Source organism: Ranitomeya variabilis, chromosome 2, assembly GCF_051348905.1.
Source record: "Ranitomeya variabilis isolate aRanVar5 chromosome 2, aRanVar5.hap1, whole genome shotgun sequence".
NCBI classification, from domain to species: Eukaryota; Metazoa; Chordata; class Amphibia; order Anura; family Dendrobatidae; genus Ranitomeya; species Ranitomeya variabilis.
In genome coordinates, this window is record NC_135233.1 from 596,994,654 (window position 1) to 597,013,941 (window position 19,288).

The 19,288-nt window shown below is 45.3% G+C and overlaps 1 protein-coding gene across 12 annotated transcripts in view; it reads left to right on the forward strand.

The window, feature by feature from the left end:
• Positions 1 to 17,419, forward strand: part of NFAT5 (nuclear factor of activated T cells 5) — a 111,979-nt gene extending 94,560 nt beyond the window's left edge. For 8 of the 12 annotated variants that reach the window (XM_077288497.1, XM_077288499.1, XM_077288503.1 and 5 more), the window contains 5 exons: positions 136 to 210; positions 7,848 to 7,996; positions 10,385 to 12,590; positions 12,871 to 13,097; positions 14,677 to 17,419. In XM_077288497.1, the coding sequence (XP_077144612.1) occupies positions 136 to 210; positions 7,848 to 7,996; positions 10,385 to 12,590; positions 12,871 to 13,094 (2,654 nt within the window). In that variant the 3' untranslated portion in view covers positions 13,095 to 13,097; positions 14,677 to 17,419. The remainder of the gene's footprint in view (positions 1 to 135; positions 211 to 7,847; positions 7,997 to 10,384; positions 12,591 to 12,870; positions 13,098 to 14,676) is intronic. The other 4 variants (XM_077288498.1, XM_077288500.1, XM_077288509.1 and 1 more) reach the window with 2 other exon arrangements.
• Positions 17,420 to 19,288: the final 1,869 nt, after the last annotated feature.

A 19,288-nucleotide genomic window follows, 5' to 3' on the forward strand; every position in this document is an offset into this window, starting at 1 on the left:
ACAAATGGGCGATGAATATCAAAATGAGAGTTTATAATGCAGAGTCGAGGAGATGGTTTTTTTTTTACTAATACTGAGATTTCACCTTATGTTTTTTTTTAACCTTTGTAATTAACTCTTGTCTTCCATTGGCAGCCATTCCTGTAAATGTTATAAAGAAAGAGATATCCAGTCCAACACAGTCCTGTACTTTTGAAGACTCTATGAAAGGTATCCATCTGCTTCATATTGATTCAAAAGTTCACTCAATTCTATCTGGACATTAGCTTTTTTTCTTTCTTTTAAAAGGCAATAAATCTCCATTTTTTTTTTTTATATGTATTTCTGGAATTAAAGGAAAACTCATCAGTTGTTGTTCAAAGGCATAGACGTGCTACTTATCCCTAGACTAATCTTTAGAGTGTTATCTATGATTTAAGGGGTTCTCCTATTTGCACAGCTCCTCCTTGTCGGAAGGTTTTTCTTAATGAAAAGTTGATCACAGCGATCGGCTGTAATTTGTGAAGCTGGAAGTGTTCAGTTTGACAACAGTGCCACCAGTGGCGGCATTAGGCATTACACTGGTCCTATTCACCTCAGTGGTTTGTCTGTATGGTGCAGGATAGCACTGGTCCTCCAGAATGGGGGACAATCTTAATACTCTGGCATAGAGGAGGATTTTCTCTCATTGCCTCAGATTTTCTTAAATGGGGCATAAAAATGTGTTTTCTAAATGGAACAACCTCCTGGATTGACATGGCTTGGGCCCCAACAAATGCAAAAAAAACCTTTAATGGAGCTAATATGGGCTTCCATATTATGTGGTCCTTTAAGTATATGGATCCTATCATAACTCCAATCACTGCGGCTCTTTAATAAGGGATTTGGAGGATTTGGGGAAACACCATAGATGTTGAATCAATTTCACTGGATTCTGTCAATTCCAGTGGTGTTTGATTAAACCCCAGTGATACTTCTATGCTTTGTAACCAGGATGCCAGAATATAGTTCTTCTGTTTAATCCCCAGGCAGATGAGGCAGCCGCTGATTTCTTCTCATTTTTGTCTATGTGGGCCAAAGATGCATGCAAATGGAGGAATCAGAATTGATAATCATTGTACGGACAATTATTATTATTTCTATACTACTTGTGTGGAAATACAAGGTCTTTTCCATAACGATCGATTAGTAAATGAAAAAAATCCATAAAAATATGCCATAGGCAGACAAGTGTGGAGCTCCAGGCCTGTGTCTGCCTCCGACGGGACACTATACTAGGGTGTCACGTGTTCCCCAATGAAGGCTATGAGAAAGGGATGTTATGATAATTACCAAGAATACTCTTACTTGCTCTTGAAACCTTTTTATTGCTACCCCCTTTCATATTTCGAGATCACACTTGTGTTGTAGTGAACGATGTACCCTTTGCATCAGGGGGTGAGTACATAGGTAGCATGCACGGCCGGCCTGCAGGTATTGGCGACTATGCATGTGTCCTATCCTAATAGGACTGGTGCATTATGCCTCCTGGCCATGCTTGCATCCTGGCAGGCACCTCTTTACCAACCTCACCAGCGCCATTTAGCACTTGACTTGGAAGCGGCGCCATAGAAGCCTTTAGAAGTATGTCATTTTCTACAACTGATCATACCGTATATCCAGCTGTTGCTCAAAACTACAACTCCCAGCATATGTGGGGCTGCAGCTCAGGACTACTGCCCTGCAAGATCATCATATACCATACATTACCATTCAGTATTTGTCACGTAAGTAGCAATTCATCATTCCATTCCTGTCTTCTTTTTTTTGCAGATTTTTGTTTTTCAGTTGCTTCCATCCTGTTTTGTTTTATGGAAATGTAATGTGATTTGTTTATCACTGGCACAAAGACCAAGGATCGCAGTCGCTCTGTAGGAAAATAACCAGCATGTGATGTAGAAATGGTATTCTCCACGGGGTCATCTGGGACCACGGCGCTCCGCTTACAGTACGGCTGTACATTATCCCGGGCAGTAAAGCTGTTTACGGCTAGTCCACTCCGGGCTCCAGCGTGACCTGTGTTATGGTAGACTGATTTGCATTCCTGTTCTCACAAGCTGGAGCTATGGAATGCAGATTTGTCAATGGTGGACGTAATGGACCTGACTTGTGACTTCGAATAAAGGGGAGATATCCTCCACTAATTTCTTAACTACACAAGCACTGGTGGGAACCCATAGAAAGTGTACAGCCCAGGTGACAGGGGACATGTTGATGCAAGGCCGTGCTGTCCAGCTGCAGAGGTATTCTCCGTGCCAGACGGTCATAAAACAACGTAGCGTTTGTGGCCCGCTCAGAATAGCAGGACAGACACGGAGTCTCTGCCAAGCAACTTCTGTGTGAGAAGGGGAAAAAAAAAAAAAAAACTTTGAAAACCTCAGAGAGACTCAGTTCCTGTTTTTCCTGTACGAGGCCGGCCAAGAAAATAAGACGCCTCATAATTTCCTCAAATAGAAATTGAGACCTCGAAGAGACGGCGTAAACTAAAATGAAGGCAGATGGTATAAATGCTAGACACAGATGATGTAAAACGACAACTTAATCAAGTGACGTGAAGCTGTAGATTATATATAGTACAATGCTATAAAAATGGGATGAAACTGAAAAGTTAGGCAGTAAAGGAAATGACCGGGATAGAGGAGACTAGTAACTACTAATGATAAGGAGGAGAACAAGAACATGGCAAAACAGCCCCTAAAACCCAGGTAAAGCGTAAAAAGGGGTTGTTCAATTCAGACAAGTTTCATTAGTCCTTGGTTTATGGTCCTCATTTTTTTTTTTTGTACAGTAGACTGGAAAGTGTAAGGCTGAGCATGTATGGTGACCATTCCAATGGAGGCAGCACACAACGAGGCCTTGTGCTCAAGATTGATGCAAATGTCAGCGGCAAAATAGACTTTTTGAAGATTGCAAAGTCGGCAGCGATGTCGCCGGTTTCCCACTAGTCCCTCATAAAAGAAAAAAAAAATGGCAACACAAATTGCTTGCACTCAGTTTCCCAGCGGTAAAAGGGTTTTAGTACAGTGAGTCTTATAATAAACCATGCAGCCTTCATGAAGCTTGTTGTGGTCTCGATGATATCCTGAGTAAACAGCTGCAATGTGCAGGAGGGGACTTTTGTAGGCCAAGTAGACCACGGCCGGCTGCAAACAAGCACAAGAGAAGAGCTGGTGACAGAAACATTTTTGCTCTGCCATCTCTTGCACTCATCAAAGGTTCAGCATCTTCAAAATAACCCGATGACCAAGTTAAATCTCATGAAGGAATATACGTGCCTCTACATTGGAATTTAAACACTGGATTTATGGAAATCGCAGATCTGCAAATTTTAAAAAAATGGTGACAACTTTTTCAAAACCTATCCATTTATTCAGCATGGAGTGTGAGCGCACCTTGCAGAAATGCCCGCACTTAAAGCCTCGACTGCTATCAATCAGGTTATTAATGGTTGTCTGGGAAATATTCTCCACTCTGAATGCGCTTGGGCAAATTATCAAGATCCGCTGCTGGCACCTCCTGTGCAATCACCGATCAATGGTGTTCCCAATCAGAGACAAGTCCAGAGACGCTGCAGGCCACAGTGGCATGTGTAGATCACTCAGGATACTCATAGTATCATGAAGAACATGCGTCCTGGCATTGTGTTGAAAACCGTCTTCAGGGACATTTTGAAAAAATGACCGCACCACTGGTTCTACGATCAAATCAATGCAACACCAAGCTGTTGCTGTACCTGGAGTGAACATTACAGGGTTCTGGCTACTGTATATTATGCCAACCCCACACCATAATCCGTGACGTCCCAGATATGCTTGATGGGAGACAAGTCTGGAGACGCTGCAGCCGTGGTAGCACATTAGCTCATGCAGACTGCTCACAGTAGCACCAGCAACATACAGCCTTGTAAAAAAAAAAATTCTTGTAGTGCTGCCTTGTTTTATCTCCGTTTTGTTCTTCTTTTGTAATATAGGTTAACAGGTGCATAGTTTGCAACCGTACAACCCCTTGGGGTTGTCACCAATGAATAGAAGCTGACATCTTTTGCTAATTTAGTGCTGGAAAAGTTCCGTATCCATGTACACTGCTCAAAAAAATAAAGGGAACACTTAAACAACAGAATATAACTCCAATTAAATCACTTCTGTGAAATCAAACTGTCCACTTAGGAAGCAACACTGTTTGACGATCAATTTCACATGCTGTTGTGCAAATGGAATAGACAACAGATGGAAATTATTGGCAATTATCGAGACACACTCAATAAAGGAGTGGTTCTGCAGGTGGGGACCACAGACCACATCTCGGTACCAATGCTTTCTGGCTGATGTTTTGGTCACTTTTGAATGTTGGTTGTGCTTTCACTCTCGTGGTAGCATGAGACGGACTCTACAACCCACACAAGTGGTGCAGGTAGTGCAGCTCATCCAGGATGGCACATCAATGCAAGCTGTGGCAAGAAGGTTTGCTGTGTCTGTCAGCATAGTGTCCAGAGGCTGGAGGCGCTACTAGGAGACAGTCTAATACACCAGGAGACGTGGAGAGGGCCGTAGGAGGGCAACAACCCAGCAGCAGGACCGCTACCTCCGCCTTTGTGCAAGGAGGAACAGGAGGAGCACTGCCAGAGCCCTGCAAAATGACCTCCAGCAGGCCACAAATGTGCATGTTTCTGCGCAAACGGTTATAAACAGACTCCATGAGGATTGTCTGAGTGCTCGACGTCCACAGATGGGGGTTGTGCTCACAGCCCAACACCATGCAGGATGATTGGCATTTGCCACAGAACACCAGGATTGGCAAATTTGCCACTGGCGCCCTGTGCTCTTCACAGATGAAAGCAGGTTCACACTGAGCACATGTGACAGACGTGATAGAGTCTGGAGACGCCGTGGAGAGTGATCTGCTGCCTGCAACATCCTTCAGCATGACTGGTTTGGCAGTGGGTCAGTAATGGTGTGGGGTGGCATTTCTTTGGAAGGCTGCACAGCCCTCCATGTGCTCTCCAGAGGTAGCCTGACTGCCATTAGGTACCGAGAGGAGATCCTCAGACCCCTTGTGAGAACATATGCTGGTGCGGTTGGCCCTGGGTTCCTCCTAATGCAGGACCATGCCAGACCTCATGTGGCAGGAGTGTGTCAGCAGTTCCTGCAAGATGAAGGCATTGAAGCTATGGACTGGCCTGCCCGTTCCCCAGACCTGAATCCGATTGAGCACATCTGGGACATCATGTCTCGCTCCATCCACCAACGTCACGTTGCCCCAAAGACTGTCCAGGAGTTGCCGGGTGCTTTAGTCCAGGTCTGGGAGCAGAACCCTCAGGAGACCATCCGCCGCCTCATCAGGAGCATGCCCAGGCATTGTCAGTAGGGAGGTCATACAGGCACGTGGAGGCCACACACACTACTGAGCATCTTTTCCTTGTCATGAGACATTTCCACTGATGTTGGATCAGCCTGTAATTTGATTTTCCACTTTGATTTTGAGTATCATTCCAAATCCAGACCTCCATGGGATATTCATTTTGATGTACATTGATATTTGTTATGTTTTATTGTTCTGTACATATTCCACTATGTAATGAATAAAAATTTGCAACTGGAATATTTAATTCAGAGATTTCTAGGATGTGGTATTTTAGCTGTCCCCTTGTGAGCAGTACTTCTTGCCTATAACTGAAATCCTGTCTCCTTGGTCTAGTGATGAGCGAACGTGCTCGGGTGTTATTAGAGTATCTTGGGCGTGCTTGAATAATACGTTCACGCCCCTTCAGCTGCATGTTTTGCGTGTCATATATGTTCGCTCATCCTTACATAGCTCCTTTCATGTTTGACCTCCTGTCTATATTTAAGTACTTCTCTAGAAGAAGAATACATGCTCAGAATCTCTAGAACACCTGCACTGCCTAAAAACAGGTGTCCCTTACATCACAGATACCGTGTACTTTAAAGAGTAGCGAAACTTGTTTTTTAAGTATTGATAAGCCTTTACAAAGCTATGAATCTTCATGATATGCTCAATAAACTTATTTTGCTTCTTCCTCTCTCAAACACCATACTGGTAGTACTGTTTTGACTGCCTCTTCTAGTAGCTACTTTGATCTGCTGCTCTAGCAATAATCCATACTCAGACTATTAAATCACCACACTATTAAAAAAAACTCTCAATGTCTGAGCATGGGGGAGCAGAGATGTTCACAGAGAGACAATGTTTGTAAATAGTGTCTGTGCGCAGATTTTGGTACAGCAACAGTTCAAAGCAGCTTCTAAAAGAGCACAAACTAGGCAGTTAAAACTGCACTTTCCGGATGCTGTTTTGGTCTGAAGGGTAAATGTGAGCTCTTTGATGAAGATCAGATCAGAATAAGAGTCCACTAAATGCGCTCAAATAACTGCAGAGCCATTTTCCTGCGATTCCCCAGACAGGGAGGAGATCCAGGGCTGGCCATTGACGCCATCAGTCACGTTAAGATTCTAGAACTCTTTCCTGGACGCTTTATCCTTCAAAGGTTCCCACATAGATTGTGGAGAACAGAAGGAGTTGATGTATCTGCTTAGTGAAAGAACAGATGGGAGCGCAAGAGGTTTTGCCACGACTTTCTCTCCGCATCTATTCAGATTAAACAGATCTATTTTTGGTCTTTGAGCAAATATTCCATGTCTGCTGCTGGCTGCCGTCCATCCTCTTCACCAGCCCGTACGACGCAGTCAGAAATCAGCCAAAAAGGAGCCGCACGAATGTTGTGCCAACAGCAAAGGGTTTTATTTCTCATATTATAATTGTATAGGTGGACCTGCAAAAATCATCCTCACCCGCCGTTTCACGTTTTTACCATGTTTTCTTAGAGCTTGAATACACTTTATCTCTCCCCTTTTTTGAAGTTTTTAGAAACTCTTTTCTGATCCTGGGAAAGCTGGGTAACTCTGTTCACTGGAGTCAATTCAAATGATGCCCAAATTTCTGCAAATGCCTCATTCATCTGTGGGTGAAGAGCGGTTACAAAGAGCGTCTCTCGCTCCTGTCCTGCACTATGCAAACAGTGGGCTTTGTGTAATACTTCATTTCTCCTGTGGTGGCGCTGCAGACACACGGAGTACATACTCACAGGTTTCCTAAAGAGATTGTCCTAGCGGGGACATTTTTATCAACTGGGTTAATTATCAAGGGACTTCTCTAAAAAGTAGGGCTTGTCCAAAGTGGAGAATCCCCTTGAAGGTAGCCATTGGTTTTTTGCACTATTTTGGCCCGGTGTAGCGATGGGACTAGTTTGCTCATGGCAGCTCCCCCACCACTATCAATGACCTCTTCTCATGCCTTCCAGCGATACGTATAAATATATCATCTTATTATGTAAGTTCTCATCTAGGGCTTATACCATTAATTGCAGTTCTCGTTGACTAACCAGCTAATCTGTTTTGTTCTCATAACTCGCTGCTCCACATAGCGGATATATAAATTAATCATTCCAAACACATTCAAGTGGTGGGGTGATGCTGTTGGAAATTTTGGGTAAATTTTCATATCTGGTGACAATGCTGTTGTTCTCCTGAATCAAGCGTGTTTTTTTTTTTTCATTTCATTCCTGAGATATGGCCTCCATTTCCCTATATATCAATCTAGTCCATTCAGACAAGTGGGCATGGTCATGAACGTGTCTTGTTGAGTACCACGCCCAGTTGGATAAAAAGATGACATTTACATACAAGAAAGATGGGACTATAGCTCAGGAGCAGGAAGAAAAGGAAAACCTTGCCGGATTCAGAACTTCTTGGTTAATTTTTCCGTGTCTGGGATGAAGAGTCTCATGCAGCTTGTATTCCTTCTTCTCTCCTCAGCCGTGACGCCGCCGGGGTGTAACATCGACCAAGTGAATTTGATCCCACCTGCCCGTGGGTCTCCGCACAAGTCAAGCAACATAATCAAAAATGAAGATGTGGCTCCTATGGAGCTGACCGGAGACCAGAGATCGTCGCCGTTGTATAAGGTGCGTCCTGATAAGCGCCGTGAATCCGTGCAGTGCTCCGATGATACAATCCTATAACCCGGTCTTATTCTCTGCTCCGGTTACGATCATGATGACCCGTCCCATGGATAGATCATCGATATCAGATCGGTGGGGGAGGTCTGACCCACAGCAGCCCACCCATCAGCTGTTATCAGCTCTGGCTGGCGGTAGATAGTGGATGGAGCTGGAATGGCTCTATCCACTGGTCTCAGGTCCTATTAAATTCAGTAGGAGCTGAGCTGTTCCTTCAGCATTCACTATTTACATCTGACGGCCACCGAAGCTGAACACTGACGATTTTCGATGTTGACAGGTCTCTTAGCGCATAAATCCCCAAATTTGTACTTCGTATTTGTCTTACCGGTAGAAGTACCATTGATTTAGATTTTTCAACTTCTCAACCGTATACTGTGAAAAAAAAATCTATAAAGCTACTTTCACACTAGCGACGCACGACGAATTGCGTCGTTGCGACGTACCGACGCAAGCAGTGAAAGCGCCGCACAACGGGGGCAGCGGATGCTGTTTTTCAACGCATCCGCTGCCGCATTCTGATGTGCGGGGGGGCGGAGTTCCGGCCGCGCATGCACGGTCGGAAAACACAGTCTCGACGCACCAAAAAATGTTACAAGCAGCGTTTTTTTATGGCGACGGACTGACGCAACCGTCGCATGACGGTTGCGACGTGTGGCAATGCGTCGCTAATGCAAGTCTATGGAGAAAAAACGCATCCTGCAAGCACTTTTGCAGGATGCGTTTTATCTACAAAACGACGCATAGCGACGTGCAGTGCACGACGCTAGTGTGAAAGTAGCCTAACCTGAATTGATCCTCTATGCCAATTTTTACCTTTCACTGCAAATTTCACCCTTTGCAGTGGATCAGGTGAAACTCGTGGCAAATGTTTAGCAACAACGAAAACATCCTATAAAATCCCCAGAGTATCGGTCCAATACTAATGTACACTTACAGTAAACGGTGAAATGATTCCCCAACGCATTGTTTTATGGGAATTACCCATTTGCTAAAACAACAGAGCAGCCCGGGCGCGTGCCTAATGTTCTTTACTAGGTGGTTTGTTTGCCTGGAGTTAATAAATCGCTCTTCCTAATAAGAGTGCACACAGAGGAACTCTGCACCGTATCTCGGTGTGATACAAATGAGGTTTTAGTGAAGGCCATATCCAATACCTATAACAAAGTCCGATACCGCTGGCTTCCGGCAATCTGTGAGACAGATCCTGGGACGTGGACCAAGTAATCGCACATAATACCATTTTGGATCGGCTTTTAAATAAAACCACAATTGCGTCACATATCGTAGTAGGGGTTCCTTTGCATTGTGATCTTGCCTTTTGGAAACTTCCTAATAAAATCCAGTGTTCCTGGCAGTAACTTCTTGCTGTCTTCTTGCCTATATACGTGTAGTTAATCTGGAAAAGAAGAAATGCAATTTAAAGCATGGTGGACGAGCAGAGAAGTGCTTTTAAGGGGCGATCCCATAAAACAATATATATAATATTCACAGGATAGGTGATTAAATGCAGAGGGAAACTGCTGGGACCCCCGCTGATCACAAGAAGAGGGGTCTAATGTATTTTATGTGACTGACGCACTATTAAGCATGTGCGAGCTCTGCTCCATTATCCTCCTATAGACACATAATACTGCAGTAGCCGAACATAGGGTAGTTTGGGACACCATTTCTGGTGATTAACGACGGACCCCCACCAATCATACATGTGCCAGCTATAATATAGGTAGGTGGTAAGTGTTGTGTGTGGGACAACCCCTTCAGACGCATGTGCGAGCTCTGCTCCATTATCCTCCTATAGACACATAATACTGCAGTAGCCGAACATAGGGTAGTTTGGGACACCATTTCTGGTGATTAACGACGGACCCCCACCAATCATACATGTGCCAGCTATAATATAGGTAGGTGGTAAGTGTTGTGTGTGGGACAACCCCTTCAGACTAGTCACAGATCAAAGCCATGACCACATCTAAGGGTATCGACGGAGGGAGCAGCTCAATGCAGACATTACTTACTGTATAGAAATGTTAGTCCTGTAGTGCCCCCCAAGGGTGCTAATATTTATCACTGTAGTATAGAGGTGGCCATACATATTAGATGCCTGTATGAACGATCCTTCCGTCGATACTATAATCAGTCCATACTGTCTGTCAGTTTTTCTGCTCCTTAAGACGATGGCTAAAGAGATCGTTCGCTGTTACTTTATCCCCAACAGATAGGCATTTTGATTGACATTGTCCATTTTAATCACTGAGCCATATTGGATATTATTTTCAAAAAATTTCATTGAATTATATATTTTTTTTTCATTTATTTTTTCTTTCGTTCTAGCAGGCATCCAAGATTGTCGTATCGGCCCAGCAGAATCTGGAGACTTCGCCCGGTAGTGGGTCTTTCTCATCTCCTGTGACCCACCTCCCCCCTGAGAACGAGCAGCAGGCTCCGATTCAGGTGCAAGTTTTCAGCCCCGAGCCGCTGTCCACCCTCCAGCCCCAAGATATTGCTCAGCCCAGCACGTTCCAAGCGTCCCCTCCAAGCCAGAGCGAGACCGCCATCATGCAGCAGACGGCAGCATTTCAGGCCATGGAGTCCCAGAGCCGAGACGCCCTGCAGTCAGATCGGACAATGGTCAGCCTGACACAGATGGCAGAAGCTTCGCAGCAGGCTCAGCAGCCCGCGTTACAGGAGCAGGCTCAGACTTTGCAGCAGCAGATGTCTGGCAGCTTATTTTCCCCATCTAGTACCCAGATGCAGAACACCATTCACCAGCTTCAGTCTGGGAACTTTCAGTCCGGGGTGAGCAGCGGCAGCACAGAGGTCCTGGTCCAGCAAGTCCTGGAGGCTCAGCAGCAGTTATCTTGCGTCTTGTTTTCTAGCCAAGGCGGGGGTGAAAACGAGCAGTCTGCATTGGAGCAGGTAGAAGAACAGATTAAGTCTGGGATATATCAGCTCATTGGTTCGATGCAGAATGCCCCCAGTCAGAACATGTTTTCTCCCTCTGACTCTGTGCACAGCAGACCTGAGAACGTCCTCTCCGGGAGGCCTGAAAGTCTTCTTCAGCAAGCCGAGAACTCCATGACAAGTCAGCAGCAAGCAATGGAAACCAGTGCATCCATGGTGATGGAGATGCAGCAAAGTATCCACCAGTCTCCAGGGCCAATGCAATCTGACATATTCCAAACTCAGAGTCCAGGCGCAGGGGGCATCCAGTCCCCCATGTACCAGCAAGGTTCTCACCTAATGAGCGGCCTCACAGCCAGCGAAGAGATGCAGATGCAGTGTGATATGTTCTCCACACCGGGAGTCACTGGGAATGATGGGAGCACTGGGCAGCAACAAGTATCTGGCCCAAACTCCAATCTCTTCCAGTCTTCCACGGCGACAGACAATAACAATTCTCCGAGCCAGTCAGAACAGATGCAGAGCAGCGTTTTCCAGTCCATGGTCCAGATGCAGCACAGCGGGGATGGACAAGCCCAAGTTAACCTTTTCTCATCCAGTGAGGACATGCTTGGGGTCCAGACAACTGGTGGTCAGCCGCAAGGGACCGGACTGTTCCAGCAAGCTGGGGACATGATGGCCCTCCAGCAAGGTAATTTTCTTCAGCAGTCTCCACTGTTCCACTCCCAGAACACCATGGCAGATAACCAAACAATGGCTCAAGACGCCCAAGGAAGTCTCTTTCACCCTTCAGGCTCCCTCGGGCAGCATCAGAGCGCCTCTTCTTCTCAAGACCAGATGCAGGCTTCACTTTTCCATCCACAAGAATCAATCGCGTCTCCTCCCGAGCAGTCAGCCACAAGTATGTACACTATGAGCTCTCTACAGAGCAGCCAAGTGCCTCAAGAGAAGCCGCTGTCGTTCTTCTCCAGCCAGAACTCCTTGCCACAGCTCCAGGGAGCCACCAGCCCGGAGCAGCAAGCTGCCTTCCAACAACAAGCCCAGTTGTCCCATATCCAGAGTTCAGCGATGGCACAGGAGCAGCAGCAGCCGCCGCCGCAGAACCTGTTCCAAGCACAGAACCAGCAGGTGGCTATTTTTCAGGCCGCGCACTCCATGGTGGGCATGCAGGGCAGTCCTTCACCTCACGAGCAGACTCAGAACATCCTGTTTAGTGCACAAAGCTCTATGGCCAATATGGCTGCACAAGAGCAGCAGCAAAGTATGCTGTTCAGTCAGAGCCAGGAGCAAATGGCGACCCAGGACCAGCAGAACCAAGCCTTATTTCATGCGCAGAACATGGACTTCCAGGCTCAGAGCCCCGTAACCTCCCAGCATGAGCAGCAGTCATCCATGTTTCATAACTCCCCGCAGCTCCAGCTCGTCCAAGCCTCACCCACCTCTCCAGAGCAGCAGGTGGCGCTCTATATGTCCCCAGCGTCCATGTCGGCCCTGCAGAACAGTATGGGCCAGGCGGAGCTGCAACAGAGCAGCATGTACTCTCAGTCCATCCAGGGGGGCGCCATGAGTCAGATGCAGGGGGCATCAGCGTCATCACCACAGGCCACTGGGATGTTCCTGTTTGGAATCCAAAACAGTAAGTTACACCCCGATAATGCTGAGTAATTTACTTTGTTTCTGCATCCCCTGCTAATTCAGTCTCTGCTGAGCATGCACTGCTATGGACCATCGTGCAAAATGCACTTTCATATCCTCTTTTTCAAGGGACCCTTATCTAAATATTTTGGTGCCTCATACCCCTTTTTATTGCAGATTTCTTGAGAGTATGGGGCCCAGTCACCATGATGATTTGCTCTGAGCAATTATTATTGTAGCATTGGTAAAGAAATGACTAATCCAATGTATTCTCCCTACAGACTGCAGTCAGCTGATGTCTCCAGGAGCCGGACCATTATCTGACCAGATGATGGCTTTGGCTCAACCAGGCCAGCCCCAAGGAGACGGGCAGACGGTGACGACGCTCCTATCCCAGCAAATGAATGAGAATTCCTCAATGACAACAGATCAGAACATGGAGAAAATCAGCGACTTACTGGTGTCTCTCCACAACCAGGGGAACAACATGTCCAGTTCGTTTTAGGCGGTAAGTGGAGAGCGTAGATCCTCCGCCTGTCATCCTGAACCATGAGCTCTGCAGGGCTAAGTGTATCTACAAAGCCGTGTAACCAGGACTAATCATCATTCGCTACCGGTATAACCATTAATACTGCCATACAGCAACATCATAGAGGGTAAGCACCACTTCTACGCCCACGCTCTGCAGAGGACTATCGCACTGCAGAACATAAGCAATGAAGATGTCACCATTGCTTAAGTCACACTTTTTTTTTTTTTTTCTTTTCCGTACTCATCCCGCTCCGGCATAATGATGACTGACCAGACCCAGCAAAGCCTCTAAACAAATTCAGATCCTGACCCAAAGTTTAGTAGACCCTAGATCAGCCCTCCTCCTAAATTTATGTAACCACGACCAGTCAGCTCTCTATACGCAGAACTTTTTTATTTAAAGTTTTACAATGTTATTTTTTTGTTTTTTTTGTAAATTTTATCAATGCCCCCATTTTTTGGGAACCTTAATTTTTTTCCATCAGTGGACGTGTAGAAGGGCTTTTTTTATTTGTGTGTCCACTATTTTGGGATACATACAATGCTTGGATACCTTTTGTATTGCTCTTTTTATTGCTGGGAATATGGAATTTATGCCTTTTTTTTTTTTTTTTTTAAAGCAGTTATAATAATAATAATAATTTTTATTTATATAGCGCCAACATATTCCGCAGCGCTTTACAAATTATAGAGGCGACTTGTACAGACAATAGACATTACAGCATAACAGAAATCACAGTTCAAAACAGATACCAAGAGGAATGAGGGCCCTGCTCGCAAGCTTACAAACTATGAGGAAAAGGGGAGACACGAGAGGTGGATGGTAACAATTACTTTAGTTATTTGGACCAGCCATAGTGTAAGGCTCGGGTGTTCATGTAAAGCTGCATGAACCAGTTAACTGCCTAAGTATGTAGCAGTACAGACACAGAGGGCTAATTAACTGCATGAAGTGTATGAGAACATGATGAGAGGAACCTGTTTTTGTTTTTTTTAATAGGCCGCACAGGGATAGTTAGGTTAATGCGTTGAGGCGGTAGGCCAGTCTGAACAAATGAGTTTTTAGGGCACGCTTAAAACTGTGGGGATTGGGGATTAATCGTATTAACCTAGGTAGTGCATTCCAAAGAATCGGCGCAGCACGTGTAAAGTCTTGGAGACGGGAGTGGGAGGTTCTGATTATTGAGGATGCTAACCTGAGGTCATTAGCGGAGCGGAGGGCACGGGTAGGGTGGTAGACTGAGACCAGAGAGGAGAAGCAGTTTACTAGTGGGGTTATTTATACTTTGATAGATTTGACTTTTAAGAAGGCAACGATACCAATTTTGTATTTATTTATTTTTTTATTAATATTCAGAGTGGGGGGGAAATTGGGTCAATTTATTTGTTTATTTTTTCGTTTTTAAATGTTTTAACTACTTTTTACTTCATTTGCTAGAGACTTATTTTAATTGCTTATATTTTAATAGTATGTTACAAGTCGGACACTCCCTTTAAATTCACTGATATGTCCTGTTTTATTATCACATTTTATCGTTTTTCTTCTTCCCTTCCAGATGCAGCCGGAGCAGCGTTGATGTGGTTTTAACGAAACTGGATATTTAGTTTTTTGGGGGTTTTTTTTATCGGTCACGGTCCAAGTAGAAATGGTTTTTAGTGTTGTGCTTCCCCTCCTCATACTCCTCTTTCTTCAGTATTTAGCGACCAAGACTACATAAGCTAATATGATGTCATACTCCAGAAAGCTGTAACCTCCCCCCTCCAAAACCCTGCTGGGGGGCGCTCAGCGGTTAGAGCTTTCTCAGTGGTTGTAATGTTTACCTCTTATTTCACCTTAATGTCCATGTGTTTTATGTAGGCGTGTATGTATGATATATAAATATGTATATAATATATATATATATATATATTTTTCTTCCTATTTTATTTCTTTTTTTTGGGGGGGGGGGGGGGGGCCTGAAGGAATCCATTTAATCTCCCTCCCAAGAAGCTGTGATAGTTGTGTTAGCAAGTGAGGACGGCACTTTGGAGAACGGGCCCGGTACCCCTACGGCCCCCGGACACGGTCTCTATTCTCGCGAAGGTCGGAGGGGTGTTGGTTGTGACTTTTTAGGCAATTAATGCTGCACTTAGACCTGTTTTCTGCTGCCCTCTAGTCGGCGGCAGATGCAGCGACTTTTATTATTATTGAGCCATGTAGATATATTTTGGTATCTGATCCATTTCTAGTTGCTAGTTTTCTTTGTGTTCTTTGTATGCGTCTTCTTCTGTAATCTCTCCTCCATGGAGGCATCAATTCAGGGATTGGACACTTTTTAAAAAAAATTTTGGCTTCGCTATTCATCATGAGATACCGTAGCTGAAATGCTTAAAAAAAAAAAAAAAAAAGTCCAGTCCCCTGATTTTTAACAGTTTTAGTAGTGCAGGTCTATTACCGATATGAAGGGAACTTTTTTTTTTTCCACAGCAAGGCCCAACGACGGCCATCTAATTTTCGTTTTCAATCGTTCCACCTTTTTTGAATGGTTTTTATCTAACGTGTGTGTTAATTTTTAGGGTTTTAGGGGTTTTTTTTCCTTTTTTTTTTTCGTTTATTGAAAGCTCTATTTTGTATTTAGGTCTTTGCTACATGTACTGAACAAAGTGCGTTAGCAGAAGTATATATAAGAAGTATATAAAATAAAAAGAAAAGGTTTATATATAAATACTATACAGAAGATATTCTTTTTGCACACATTTGTGGCAGATTTTGTCCGTCTTCGTCTCTGTAGCTCCTGCGGGAAGGGGACAGGAAGAACTGGAAATGCTGCTTTATATGGAGTAGGGTCACGGGTGTATGGGGAGGCAGGTAGGTCTGGAGAAGGGGGTGCTTTCTTTAATACGGTCTATTGTTCCTTCACATAGGTCTATATGCATCCTCTCCTCCCAACACAAGGAGCCAGCAGTGCTGAACCTTATTCATGACCTTACAGGTATAACACAGACTGCACGCTAACAATGACCTTATACTACGGAATTAGCACGGCTGCAGGTACTGACTTTACATGTGCAAGTTTCACAGTATGGACCGCGTTTTCAGGATCGGTCTCCGGTCTTTTGACCCAAACTCAGCCGTCTTGTAAGCTTATGAGAAGGTTGATTTAGGGCTAAAAAAAATCTGAGCTACGGCTGGTCCAGAAATGGCAGTTCTTGCATAGATTGTGAAACTTAGGCCTCACACATCCAAGGGTTATATTGTGCTATATTCAAGGCCAAAGAAAAGGTTTGGCTTTTTACTATAGTTCCCGCAAAAGTAGATGCATCTGTAGCTTGCACCATCTGTGGTTGGTGCCTTTTTTTTATCAATTCCCACAAGTTACAAAGCTGGTTTGTATTCTTAATTTTACCCCAGTAATTTAACCACCTTCACCCAAGTGGCTTAAAGTTACTTAGTCTAGATTTATTTATTTTTTTTAAGAAATAGATTTTATTCAGTCGCCATGACAGCACTAAACGAGAGAGGGGATCTGCCCTTCAGGGACTGGAAACCTACAGAGATAAAAGGGCGGCACCTCTCTCCCGCATCAGTTGGTTTTCTGTCCCTGACAGGGGACCCTGCAGACATACCTTTTTGAAGGTGAAGATAGAAGAATTGGACCCAGATCCGATACAGGAGGCGGGAGCTCCCCTTCCTCGGTGCTGATCGAAGTTCTGGAGGTGCCACACCACAGAGGGCTGTGGGGGTAGGCAGCAGCAGAGCAGAAGCAGCCTTCAGGGGGGAGTGCTGTCTTTTCGGTGTCCCATCGTCACTGGTACGGGTGAGTATTGTATGGGAGGCCTTATCTTCCGGGACTGCGCGCGCCGGCGTTCACTTCTAACCGGGGGCTGAGTATGACAGGCGGCGTGGTCGGCGTTCTGGGAGCAGCGGGGCGCATCAGAAATGACGCGCGAGAAGGCACATGCGCAGTGAAGTCGCGCCGGTAAATATGGCGGCACCCTTTAGAATAACGGCAGAATCTGGGGGCGGCGTGGTCGGCGTTCTGGGAGCAGCGGGGCGTATCGGAAGTGACGCGTGAGAAAGGGGCGGGGCCTGGTGCGTCAGTGGGCGACGACGGATGACGCGCAGCGCATGTGCAGTAAAGTCGCGCCGGTAAATATGGCGGCGCCCTTTAGATTAATGACAAAAAACTGGGCGCTAAGCGGTTTTTCTTTTTTTATCGCAGGGGGGCCGGATAGTTGGGATAAGGGAGCGGTGTTTGGCTCGGCGGGCGGACTTATTCGGTCCAGTTCTGGATGAGTTATTAGAAAAAGCGGGAGATAGGGGAATCATTTTTTACTATCTGGGAAGACCCACCAATAGACGGGGCGCTAACAGAAGATGGTTTGACCGAACAAGGTCGAATAAAGAAAAACCCAGATATGACGCCAATAAGAAGAAAGATAGAGGCTACATGTTCAACTCCTTTCAGGACAACAGAAAACCACAATGACTGCCGGAACGGGTGGGAGGCAGGCTTTTGGCCTTCTATCCGACTTGGCGTAATATTTCCAGTAGCCCATGGGTCCTGAACATTATTAAATCTGGACTAAAGTTTGATTTTCCGAACACTCCTAATGACAAATTTCTAGTAACACCTGTACGTTCTTCACCTGCAGAACAACTGGCATTAGAGTCTGAGGTCCAGGAACTCCAGCAAAAGGGCGTATTGGTGGAGGTTCCTGAAGCGCAAAGGGGTAAGGGATTTTATTCCCCTTTCTTTTTGATTAAAAAGCCAGACAATTCGTTTCGCACCATCATCAACCTTAAGGGCCTGAATAAGTTTTTATGGGTCCAATCATTTAAAATGGAGTCGGTCAAAACAGCAATAAAGCTATTGTTTGACAAGTGTTTTATGGTTGTCTTAGATCTTAAAGACACCTATTATCATGTCCCTATACACGCAGACCACCAGCGGTATTTAAGGGTAGCAGTCTTACTAGGTGGGACGGTTAAACACTTCCAATACAGGGCACTCCCCTTTGGTGTTGCAGTTGCTCCTCATTCACAAAGATAATGGTGGAGGTCATGGCACATCTTCATGAACAGGATATTCTAGTAGTTCCATATCTGGATGACCTGTTGATAATAGGGAACTCAAAATCACACTGCTCGGCCCAACTAGATAAAGTAATTGCAGCCTTACAGAGGTTGGGTTGGATAATTAACGTTAAAAAATCACGATTACAGCCTCTAAAGGTTCAAGAATTCCTGGGTCTCATATTGGACTCAAGGTTGCAGGAATGCCGTCTACCAGATACAAAGGTAGAAAAAATTCAACGGCAAATACTAAAGGTTGTTAATAATCCATCGGTAACATTAAGAGGAGCGATGTCACTGTTAGGCTCAATCATGTCGTGTATCCCGGCGGTTCTTTGGACCCAGTACCACACCAGGGTCCTACAGTGGGATGTATTGTACAATACTCGTCTGTTAGAGGGCCACCTGGATAGTACCTTTTCCTTGTCCGATGTCTCTATTCAGTCCTTACGTTGGTGGTTACACACTCCAAACCTGCGTACAGGTGTTCCCCGGATAAACCATATATCTCGAGTGGTGACCATAGATACTAGCCCCAGGGGTTGGGGAGAACATATGGGTGATATGTGGGTCCAGGGGGTTTGGTCACATTCCGAACAAAGTTTGTCCTCTAACGTTAAAGAGTTATTGGCAGTAGAACAAGCTCTGAGCCATTTCCTTATGTCCTTACAGGGCCATCACGTCAGGCTATTCTCAGACAATCAGGTAACTGTAGCTTACATTAACCATCGGGTGAACCCGATCCAGATCTTTAATGGAAGTGGCGGGTCGTATCTTACAGATAGCTGAAACTCATCTACTGTCACTCACATCGCTTCATATAAAGGGAAAACACAACATCATGGCCGATTACCTAAGTCGCAGAAAACTCGGACAAGGAGATTGGGTTCTCAATCAGACCATCTTTGACCAGATCACACTTCTTTGAGGGTGCCCAGATATAGACCTCTTCGCCAGCAAAGAGAACAAAAAGTGTCACCGGTTTTGCTCCCTAAACCCCAGAGACAATCCGTACGCGGTGGATGCCCTCCTAATTCCATGGCACTTCAATATGGCCTATGCCTTTCCCCCATTGAACTTGATCCCGATTTGTTCAGAGGAAGATTCGGGAG